An 11,687-nucleotide genomic window follows, 5' to 3' on the forward strand; every position below is an offset into this window, starting at 1 on the left:
CGGCGCTGGGGCGAGGTTGCAGCCGACGGCAGCGCTTTGCATCATGCGGTGAGTCAACAGAGGGGCGGGCCGGGTTTGGACGGGCGGGCCGGGTCCGGACGGACGGGCGGGCCGGGTCCGGACGGACGGGCTGGGCGGTCCGGACGGACGGGCGGGCCGCAGCGCAGCAGCCTCCGCTTCCGCCAAACCAAAGTAGCACGAACGGCGCTCTGTCGGTTCAACAGCTCAGCAGAGGTTTCCTGTGTGCGAACATGAATGCGGACCTAGAGGAGCAGGAAGACGAACTGCTCGCGCTCCAGAGTATCTTCGGTTCAGAGGAGTTCATCCGGAATGAGTCGAAAGCTGCCGGAGAAATCCGAGTGTCTGTTGAGCTTCCTGCGGACTTCACGGTTGTTCTGAAGGAGGGTAAATAAACACATACCGCCCCATATTACTTAGGAGTCGTTTCAAAAGTAAACTTGTCTGCTTTGAGGAAAGACTGCTTCATGTTTGTGTTAAATTATCGAATTTATTAATTCCCTTACAAATAGCTGAAAAGCTGTTATACGTAAGTAAAATAAGTAAGTGAAAGGTTAAATCTGATTGATTGGCCCAATCTTATAGTTTGGATAATTGTATATTCTTATCTATCTGCTTCTTAGGTGTTATTTCAAAGTGAGATTTTTCAAAGTTTAGCTGTTTCAGTGTAAATGTATTATTATTATTATTATTATTATTATTATTATTATTATTATTATTATTATTATTATTATTATTATTATTATTATTATCGCATTATTACATTATTATTATTATGTAAAATCCTAAACAGCAACTAACTAAAAAGGTCAAAATGTAAATGTAGGTGGATAAAACCACATGTTTTAATATATGTAGAGTGATGCACATTAATACACTGTTTGCGTTGTTTTTCTAAGGTGAAACACTGAGGCAGTACGACATATCATTCCTTCCACCTCTCCTTCTGACCTTCGAGCTTCCTCACCACTACCCGTCCTCGTCTCCTCCCTCCTTCTCCCTCGCCTGCTGCTGGCTGACACACACGCAGGTAATCAACAGAAGAATGACGTTTACGGCCTCTGATAAGTGGTTGCATCAGCGTCCGTCTGCTTCTCCGTCCACAGCTCTCAGCGCTGACTGCTCGGCTCATTGAGCTCTACCAGGCCACCGGGGGTGCTGTGGTTCTGTTCTCCTGGGCCCAGTTCCTTAAAGAAGAAACCCTCTCCTTCCTGGGCCTCCATAATGTCCTGGAGCTCCCCTCTGATGAGGATGTCCAGCGTGACCCTGAATCCAACACAGGACGTGAAAAGCCTCTTCCTTCAGAGAACAGTTTGAAAAACATTTCTGATGATTCAGTCCCTGTAGGCGAGAAGAAGGCAGAACGAGCCTCTCAGCCCTCAGAGTTCAAGGCTGACTTCAAGAACGAAGGAGCTGCTTCTCTGTCAGACTCCACCTCAGAACTTCAAAAAGCCCAAACACTGTCTGGCCTCAGCCTGTCACAAATGCTCCTGTCCAGGATCTTGATCCACCAAGCCGAGCAGAAGCAGAAGGCGTTTGCCAGCACGCTGTTTGAATGCGGCGTGTGCTTCATCACCGCGCCTGGTTCTGAGTGCGTGCAGCTGTCCGAGTGCCACCACATCTTCTGTCAGGCGTGTCTGGCCGAGTTCTGCAGGGTCCGGATAACCGAGGGGACCGTCCGGGGCCTCACCTGCCCTCAGGCAGACTGCACCGCCACGCCGACACCTGCACAGGTACTGCAGGGCTTTGTATTGAGCATCATATTGTATGTTCTGTCCACATGCTATGAACTACTGAGCTCGACAGACAGACGGACGCTGTTCATGTGGGTAAGATGCGTTCCTCTGTTGGTAGGTGAGGAGTCTGGTTGGAGACGAGCTGTTCAGCCGCTATGATCGCCTCCTGCTGCAGTCGACTCTGGACCTAATGTCTGGTGTGTTCCTCTCCTATTCTGGTCTTTATACCAGCAAATGACCATGGCCAGTCGAACTAAAGCCGAATGAGAGCTGATTTGCTTTGCATGGTCATTCATTCAGAGCTTCTGTGCCTGTCTGGGTTCACACAGATGTGGTGTACTGCCCTCGCCGCTCCTGCGGCTCTGCTGTCATCCTGGAGAAGTCCAGCACCGCAGCTATGTGCTCCGTGTGCAACTTTGCCTTTTGTGTCACCTGCAGGAAGACGTATCACGGAGCTGAGGACTGTTACGCACCCAAACAGCAGAAAGAGGATGAGCTGGAAGAGATTCTGGACCTGCCAGAGACAAATGGTACCAGAGCAATATCTACATCTACATCTATATCTATATATATACATCTATATTTACATCTATATCTATATATCTACATCTATATCTATACATCTACATCTATATTTATATATCTACATTTATATCTACATCTACATCTATATCTATATATCTACATCTATATCTACATCTATATATATCTACATCTATATCTATATCTATATATACTGTATATATCTACATCTATATCTATATCTACATCTATATCTACATCTATATATATCTACATCTATATCTACATCTATATATATCTACATCTATATATATCTACATCTATATCTACATCTATACATATCTACATCTATATCTATATCTTAACTATTTCTATATCTAGTCATTAATATCATTGTTGTTGAACTGTTGGCTTTTTTGTGTCTGTCTGTGTGTGTGTCTTAGAGGGAATAAAGGCTCTGATGGACGACTACACCAGTGGCAGCGCAGAGAGGAAGCGTCTGCTGGAGAAGAGATACGGCCGCAGCGTGATGCTGTTCACTATAGAGGAGATGTTGTCTAACGAGTGGATGAAGGGCAACAGCAAGAATTGTCCTCACTGCTTCTCTAAAATAGAGGTTTGTATCCACAGGGCCTTCAGAACATCCTATTTGAAGCTTCTATTACAGGTTGTGTTCTGTGCTGTAGAAAAACGGAGGCTGTAACATGATGACGTGCTTCAGCTGTGGGCAGTTGTTCTGCTGGGTCTGCCTGGCCCGGCTGCCGATCAGAGGTTCTGACCTGCGAGCCTTTGACAGACCCTGCTCGATCTGCTCGTACTTCTGGACCAGAAGACGTCCTGACATTTTATAACAATGACTGGGTCCTGTTAAATTATTAATAAGCTTGATTTTATAGACTCTAATTTAGTTTTCTTAATTTGTCATCTCTGTGTAAATACGTACAGCACAACATCATGTTTGTCCCTGTGAAAATGTAGTCTAACAACCTCATTAAACCAGGCTCCTGCTCCCAACACACTCCTCAGCCTCATTTATCTGTCCTTCATTGGCTGGTTTACGTTACTTTACCAGTTTTTAACAACTGACTGATATGGATTATAACAGGGCTGCTGAGTTACAGCAGCTTCCAAATGACGTCCTCAGATCCAACATTATTTACAGCTGATACTGGATCAGCTCATACTGTAGACTCCAAAGACCTGCAGTTAGTCTGTAGTGTGAGTGAGTGCATGTGTATGTGACCCTGTCATGACCTGGTGAACCCAGAATGGGGAAATATGCATATCTCATGAATTCATGGTGCGTTCACTGACACACGTCTTGTGTCATGTGTTGCAGAAAAATGGAGGCTGTGACATGATGGTGTGCCGCTGTTGTACACAGAGGTTCTGCTGGGCCTGCCTGTCTAGACTTTCATCAAGACGTGAACGTGTTGGTGACTGCTCATCCTGCGCATTCTGGTAGCCTCCATCCTTCAGATGCTCTCACTCACTTTTACTTGTTCTCTCAGTGAGTAAGAGCTTATTATGATCCCAGCGCAACAAAGCTGTTTAATAGAAATGTCATATGGTCGGATTCTCCCATCAGTCAAAATAAATCCTTAAGTCGTATTGTGTTATGACCAGTAGAGGGCGCTACTTAACCACAATAACAAAACCTCTATGTTTTTTAGGTTCCATCCTTCTTAACGTTCTTAATCGTTGCACTTTCTAGGCTCTGTCGTTCAACTGTTCGTTTAATTGTGTCTCCCATATAATCACTCAATCAGTTTTTGTAATATAATGTATTTCTTCATGTGAAGACTTTATGCATATTCCATAAAAAATAAGCGGATATTGATGCTTAAAAGCCTTGAATGTTTCCAGGTCAATAGAATGAGCTCAAAAACTTGTATGAAATGTGCTGTAAATCTGTGCTGGTTGATCTGCTGCTCAGTTGATGACCTGTCACTGACGTTTAAAGGCTCTTATGTGAAAAAACCCACAGATGTTTTACTTTAGACACTTGAGACCTTTTCTACTGTTTGGAATGAAGCTCTCAAAGTATGACATCACCTTCAACTGCAACTATTAGTATTGTGGATATTTAAATTCATGTCATTTAGAGAGAGAAATCTACAGCTGCCTCTCATTACGACAAGAAACCCTGGCTGTCACTCTGTGTTTGTGTATGTGTTTGTGCACGTGTCCACAATCAACAACTGCATGTTAAGACGTTTGAGCAAAGATTATAAATTATGATGAGTTTAAAGTGAACGAGTATCACACAGACCTGTTTCCTGTCGTCAGGTCTGAGGTTCAGGGTGAATCCTCAGTGGAGGGCGTGGCAGGACGCGCCTGCTCCGCCCACGGCTGTGCTGTGGTCTGACATTTTTAACTGTGTTGTGCTTGTGACCACATGAAAACACCTACGGTGAAATCAGTGACAGGGATGAAGCCACAGGTGTAACGCGTCAAACACACAGAGATCAGCGGCTGCGATGCTGCTTTCATGCAAAAATGTGCATGGATATTGAAAAGTATTAATGAATCACATGCAAGAAATGGTTAAGGTTAGAAACAGGAGCAAATTCACAATAAATGTACTTTTATCCCATGTTTATTGGACCTATGTAAACCTGGACGTGATGAATAATTAAAGACAGCTGGACTGATCTAATGTGTCTGTGCTCAATGTAAAAACTAATAAGTTGAAGCCAGAACACCAGATTTCAGACAATCTGCTCTGCTTTTTTTTGAAATTGTGTTGACAAATAAAGAAGCTACTCGAGCCACAAGCGCAGCTTCCACTGGCAAAAGCAATAACAAGGAGTAATGAGTGAATCTGGGTTATCTGCGATAGACTGTGGACGGCAGCTTCTCCCTGTGAGCCAATAAGAGCATCTGCTAACAGAACTGTCATTTCCTCGGTTGGAGCTGAGCCGCGGATGAGAAACACACTCACACAGAATCACAGACTCAGCTCGGTTATTATTATTATCTGCACGTTTATTTATCCGTGAGAAAACACACACACAGCTCAGATGTCAGTCGTCCAGGCGCTCGGTCGGTCTGTGGTTTATTGGCATCATTGTTCAGAGGCACTGAAAGTGTGCTGAGGTTTTCACAGAGCACAGGAGCAGAAAGCGTAGATCCAGGGCCACTGCTAGGAGTTTGGGGCCCGGCAGCACATGGAGCTGAGCTGAGGGGTCCCGACCCGGCCTCGGGCTTCAGACCAGCACGAACGCAGGCAAACAGCAGATCTGCATCAGGAGCCTGACACTGGGACCGACTCCCTGATATCCTCCTCCTGGCTGAGAGTTAGATGAGAAACTGCAGGGGGGAGCAGCTTGTGTGGCTCTGTTAATCAAGAGACACTTGCAGAGCTTATGCAAAATCTGGATGCATGTTAATTAGTGAGTTTAAAGCTGTTAAGATCCATATTTCTGAGCCTGGAGAAAGGCTAAGCTTGCTGCCTCTCACTGTCTCCATCCTTTAAGCTGAGCTACGCTACGATAATCACCTTCTGCTCCAGACCTGCCTCCTCAGCTCACAAGGAGGTCAAAGGTCGTCATCAGAAAACTATCCACCCACTAAACAGCATCTTGCAAATCTTGATATGAAACATTTTTTGAATTGGGGTCTTTGTAGTAAATCCTTTGCCTGCGCTTCACAACACAACGTTACATAACTGTTCTTTCAACGTTTTTTTCCAGGGCCCTTTGGTAGATGTGACTCTCTTCAGAGCATCCTCACATCACACTTCATCTCTCCACAGTAATTAAATATGACTTCACTAACGCACAAAATAAAACAGATACAGTTCAAATGGTGTAATATGTAAAACTGTCATTTACAATGAAGCAGTTGAGGAGTAACTTAATTTCTACAGTACGTTATGATGCTGAGACACATCAGCCTTCAGGTAACAGCATTGGTTAATTATGTACAGTACAGTATATACATCTATATCTATTTATATATAGACATATATAGAAAGAGCTACTCAATAAGTTTACACATTTAGAAGAGACCAAACAGAAACAACACAGGATGTGTCTGATTTCTTGAACGCCTACTGTCCAAACGTAAACCTCTCATCACATGGGATTTGATTTATTTACTTATAATGAGGTTCGTTATTTTGCTTTGAACCTTTTAACTCCATGCTTAAAACATTTATATGAGTGTTCAGGATCCTGAAATGGAGAAGCGTGTTTCCGCTTGAAGCGAGCCTCGGTTTACCGGTGGCCTGCCGCGTTTCAGCTCATTAACTCCAAATTGTATTTTCCCTGTTATTTCATCCTGTTTCATCAGGAGCCTGATGGGTTTGAGGCTTTTCTCAGTTAAGTGAAACCGCCTTCTTTCTGAGTTTTTTCAATCCATTATTAACTTTTAACTCGAAGGCTTTGAGTTACGTGGTAATGAGACCTAGATAGAAGGTCCCTTCACTTCCAGGCACTATTGTATGTAGTCCATCTTTAACCTGTGGGTCCAGAGACCCAGTCACCAAATATCACTGCAGAGCCTGCGTCGCCGTTGCCTCGCTCCAAGGCATCACGGGCCAAAGGGGGCGATGACGGTACAGGGTCCAGCAGAAAGCTGGTTTCCCGGCTGTTGTCTCCTGTTACGGCTCTGAGGCAGGAGCTGCTCAGGCATTAGTTCATGCACTCACAGAAGGTGTTCAGTAGCTGCACTGGAGTACGGCTCCTATAAAGGAGCCTGTCATCATAATAAAAGGTTATGCTATCAGCGCTTTCATGTAAGACAAAGCATGTTATTTCCAGGAGGAGGAGGAGGCTATTAACAGATTGCAGCTCCATCGTGAGGGACTGCGTCTCAGCTTTGGTTCCAGCTCCTCTGCTCAGCGTTCGCCTCCTTTCGCTGCCTGTTTGTCTCTGCCCGTCACGTTCAAATCCCTAAACACACACACTTTGTCCTCACAGTGTTAATCTCCCTCATGAGTGTCCTCATGTGTGTGACGGGGTGTGTTTGTGCTCTAGAGGCAAATGTAAGATGTGAACAGCTGCCTCCTCCCACGGTGAAGCAAAGCGACCAGAGGAAACGCTTCCACATCAGGCGTCTGACAGAATATGTGGGAGCAGGTACGATGGAGCTGAACGACTGAGACAGGAAGGATTTACATCTGACAGAGCTGTTCAGATAGCGTGTAAGTGACGCTTATTGGCATCTTAACATCTGCATTAAAATCATCTTAACTGCTTTATTGAGGCATAAATAAAACAATAAATATGTAGATTTTATGTCATCTCTGAATGCAATGCCGTAACAGACAGTGTCAAAGTGCCTCGGCCACAATCAAATAAAAACGTCTAGTTCCAAAGCTCGGTCTCAACACGGAGCCAGCGCTGAAAATGTGGACCTGGGTCACACGTTTCTACCAACTGTCTGCAGATCCAGCCAGAACACGAGTCGCTCCTCTGGTAGAACCTGGTCGTGTCCCCTCAGGGAATCAACACAACGGGGAGAATTTAACAGCGTGTCTCTGAAAAGGAATCACCTACGAGCTCGGCACACGTTCATTTGCAATTCGCAAACTAATTGGAGGTTGGAGGATAAATGCTTTCAGCTGCAGAGTCCTGAATGCTGCACGGTTTCTCCTCATGAGGATTCAGCTTCTCCTGTATGGTCCTGATGGCACCGCGGTTCCGACACCCATGACTCCCACACACAACCACACAACCATGACACACAGACACTCACCCAGGTCACTCGGAGTTCCTGATAATTATGAGTATTTACAACATACGCTACTCTACCAATAATAAAAAACACAGGTGTGTTAGTTCTTATCACATGAGTTAGTGTTTTATAAGTTGGTGATATTTACATTTCTGTGGGTTCCTTATTTTTAAGATTATTAGGTAACACAGAATATAAAAAAACACAATCAGCGCTGCAGTCATAGCTACCGTTCACCCAATGTTAAGCCAAAGCTCAGCGTGTGTTATAGCGTCTCCACCCTGAAGGCACAGACCGGGGCTGCGGTCACGCCGGACGACGCAGCACATCCTCCGAGCTCGTGGATGTGGAGCTCTGAAACCAGCTGCTGCTGTTGTGCTTTGTTGTGTCGTACTGTGGATTCGATTTCACCTGTAGTCGATTGTAAAGATGTGGAATTTGCTGCGGTGCCGGTTCGACTACGGAACCGTTCAGTTGTTTTGCTGTTGTACCTGAACGCATCTCTGGCTGTACGGGTCTCTATCGCCCCAACGTCTTTGGCTGCAGACGGAGAAAAGACTAGAACTGGTTTAAATTTTGGCACCGGCTCAGAACCAGCTCTCAAACTAGATTGGGTGAAAAAGGGGTTAAGTTGTCCCCGAATCTGCTGCTGCGAAGCCTGTAAAAATAACGGTAAGGCTGATTCCAGCAAAAGAATTCAACTTCACCTTCATCCTCAGTGATGATTACATCTAGAGACTAGTTCGATCTCAATGTCTTCATCCTGTCGCGTTATTGCACCTCCCCTCTTTTCCCTTAGACTCAAACCAGGCGAGATTTCTTTGCAATTCATTTGAATTGAGCAGGGAAGGACATCGATAAAAGGATGATGGCTCAGGTATGAAGCGACGCAGACTTTTTTAAAATTCAGTTTTCTGTTCTGCTTCTAGACTCATATGAAGCCATCAGATCTCCTCATAGCTTCAATTTGACTTGAAATGAATTGCAGCTAAATCTCTTTACTCATCTCTGTACTGCACTATTAACCACTATTTGCTTCCCTGCACTTTGGTCTCGTTCCCCTCGTCCCTCATGGCTCTTAGCTGTAGCCGAGGTTCTCCATCTCGTGGCGATACCTCAGCTCAGACATCTTGGCTTTGTGCTGCTTGCTCTCCAAATGCTGCCGGAACTCGGTCTCGTGCTCGGCTCCGCAGTTGCACATGGAGCAGTAGAACTGTCCGCTGGGGGTGACGCACATGGCCAGGTCTCTGGGGATGCGCTTGCCTGGGCCTGGGGTTGTAGTACGGCCCTGCGGGGAACGAGCGGACAGGACTGCTCATCCACATGGTGACAGACCATCTAGATCAGTATGTTATCATCACGTCCTGTGTGTGGAACCTGATCTGGACCCCTGAGTCTGATTATGCAGATTGGCTTTTAAACTGACTCTACGTATTCTGACGTCTCTGATATGTCTGTGAACAACACACGTCTGTGGTTCTGGACTCTGGACTCTCTTCTGCGGCTCTGTCTGCGTAGCAGAGGTTTTGTGTGATGGAGGATTTTGATTGGGACCATTCTGTGTCCTGCAACCCTCACATCTGAGACTATTTGTCCCAAATGTGCAAATTTTAGCACAATTTAAGACCCGTTATTAATAAATTATTGATATTATGACCCGTTAGAATTGCACAAGCCCATCTGGGATTACAACTCAGGATCACAGGAATAAGAGCCGTGCTTGTCTGTGTGTGTTAACATGGCAGAAAATGTGATGAAGGAGAGATAAAAACACAGCGAGGAGGCGACCGCAGGAGAGCGCAGCTATTCTGGGGACTGTCCATCAGGAAACTGATTCAATCAGCACAATGTTGCACACGGCAGAGGAAGACGGCTCGCTCTGCTGCATGATTTGCCTGTTTTCATATTAAAAACAGCAACATCCAGTTCAATATTCACCACATCACTGATTGGGGTATCTGTCAAACATGAATTTAGCAATTACAGTAAATGCTGCTTTCAAGGACCGTTGGAAATAATGCAACGCAAAGATTCTGTAGCTTCAGTGGCAAACCCCTCCTTAATTCTGTCATGGTACTGAAATGATTAACCTTATTAATGGTGAGATATTCTATATATTTACCTGGCATAGAAGCAGGCAGCTGGGGGCTGCGGCGGTTTTTGACCAGTCTGTACTCACTGCCGTCTTTCCTGTTTCTTCTTAGCGCCGCCTCAATGCTGCCATCCCTGTAGGATGAAGCCAGAACTGTTTTAATCCAAAAGGTCGCGCAAACATGCAACATATCATTATCTGCTCACATGTCATGTGGCTAATTGATCAACCCAAATTAACCTGGTGGCAGTTTCTTTACAGTAATTGCAGGCTTCCTCTGTAACTTGTATCTATGAGCTGAAGGTTGAGTCAACTGGATTTCCTCTTTTCAGTAGAAGCGTTTCACCACCAGTCCAGTCGGCTGAAGGCCACACATTTATCATCAGTAAGGTTTCCTCTCCCACCTCTAACGATGGGCTCGTTATGAGAACTAAGGGCTGAGGGTAGTGAGTAGGTGTGAACTCTCCAGCTCCTCCTCCATTGTTCTGTTGACTTGTGAATTGGTCTTGATCTTGAACCTCCACTGACGTCGTATGACTTTCCTTTTACCTTAAGGGCTGCAGGAAGCATAACAAACGGGCTTGAAGAACAAACCTACATGTTATTGCAGTTCTGCTGGGCCTCAGCAAGCCGTAGCTTCTTGGCGTGGTTCTTTCCCTGGTAATGTGCCTGTGCAACGGCCAGTGAGCTGAAGGAGGCGTCACACAGCTTACAATAGTCATTCTCCGTGGCCAAGATGACTCGGGTCGCCCCCGTGTACAGCGGCCCTGCACAAAAAAGACAAAGCGACGCAGTGTTCAGGAGCAAAGAGTGGAAAAGGAGCAGGACAAACTGGGACCCACTAACCAGACAGTGACCAATCTGTCAGACTGGTGCCACCACAGCATTAATATGTAATGAACAAGTAGAGCTAGGATTGTGGGGACTGGACATTTTTCGATACAAGGCTCGTGTGAAGTGACTCCTGCAGCTGCTCCACCTCCTCGAGGACAATGACCTCTCTCAGCCAATGGGCCCCTTCTGCATCCGCGTGTCCCTGCACCTCCTCTAATGCTGCGGGGCCTCTGACCTGCCTGCCTGCGTCCCCCGTCGCCGCCCTCCTGCGCCGGGCGCTGTCTGCCCGGCCTCTGGGACCTCACACATCCTGATGGCTGGAGGCTGCTGGCTGCCGGCGTAGAAGTTCTTCAACTTTTTGCTGTGGTTCTTCCCCTGTGGTCGAATGGGGAGAGTTGTTTGTGTTAACGGCCTGACATTGCTGAATGTGTACGTGTGTGATTCAAACCCACTTGGTAGTGCGCCTGCGCCTGCTGAGCAGAGTTGAGCGTCACGTTGCAGAGCTTGCAGTACAGCGGTTTACACAGCTCCTCCAGCCCCACAGAGTCCTCCTGCTCCTCCGCCCCCCCCGGGGAGCTGTCGTCCTGAGGCCGCTCGCCGGCTGCGGCTGCCTGGGCCGGACCAGGCATGAGCCCAGGACCCGGGGGTACTTTGAAGCAGCTGCGAAGGTCCGGGCAGGGAGGCCGGAGGGGAGGCCAGTCGACCGGGGGGCAGCGGGAATCGGCCGACGGCAGGCGCCGCTAACGGTGGGGGAACCAGTGTTTGGGGCGGGGGGCCCCAAACGGTTGTGTGAGGTCAATCGG

The 11,687-nt window shown here is 46.5% G+C and overlaps 2 protein-coding genes across 3 annotated transcripts; one reads left to right on the forward strand and one right to left on the reverse strand.

Moving 5' to 3' along the window:
* The first annotated feature begins 64 nt into the window (after positions 1-64).
* Positions 65-4,931, forward strand: LOC114853367 (E3 ubiquitin-protein ligase RNF14-like). Of its 2 annotated transcripts, none has more exons than XM_029146671.3 (7): positions 65-405; positions 918-1,048; positions 1,125-1,751; positions 1,873-1,951; positions 2,084-2,284; positions 2,720-2,892; positions 3,616-4,931. In XM_029146671.3, the coding sequence occupies exons 1-7, from the start codon at positions 252-254 to the stop codon at positions 3,739-3,741; spliced, it is 1,491 nt and encodes a 496-aa protein (XP_029002504.1). In that variant the 5' UTR covers positions 65-251; the 3' UTR covers positions 3,742-4,931. The 2 variants fall into 2 exon arrangements, with proteins under 2 accessions (XP_029002504.1, XP_029002503.1); XM_029146670.3 differs by lacking the exon at positions 3,616-4,931 and adding an exon at positions 2,963-3,607.
* A 295-nt stretch (positions 4,932-5,226) lies between these two features.
* Positions 5,227-11,523, reverse strand: LOC114854741 (zinc finger matrin-type protein 3-like). The gene is given in 6 exon segments (XM_055508090.1): positions 5,227-9,216; positions 9,218-9,246; positions 10,081-10,184; positions 10,649-10,816; positions 11,105-11,259; positions 11,337-11,523. Coding segments are annotated over 6 exon segments (813 nt in total). The 5' UTR covers positions 11,514-11,523; the 3' UTR covers positions 5,227-9,036.
* Between the last annotated feature and the right edge of the window lie 164 nt (positions 11,524-11,687).

Source organism: Betta splendens, chromosome 4 (assembly GCF_900634795.4).
Source record: "Betta splendens chromosome 4, fBetSpl5.4, whole genome shotgun sequence".
NCBI classification, from domain to species: Eukaryota; Metazoa; Chordata; class Actinopteri; order Anabantiformes; family Osphronemidae; genus Betta; species Betta splendens.

Excerpts from the sequence above, each read along its gene's own strand:
- LOC114853367 (XM_029146670.3), top strand. The coding sequence starts at position 252 with ATGAATGCGGACCTAGAGGAGCAGGAAGACGAACTGCTCGCGCTCCAG. Across the intron at positions 1,952-2,083 it reads GACTCTGGACCTAATGTCTG|ATGTGGTGTACTGCCCTCGC; the intron begins GTGTGTTCCTCT and ends GGGTTCACACAG. Across the intron at positions 2,893-2,962 it reads ACTGCTTCTCTAAAATAGAG|AAAAACGGAGGCTGTAACAT; the intron begins GTTTGTATCCAC and ends TCTGTGCTGTAG.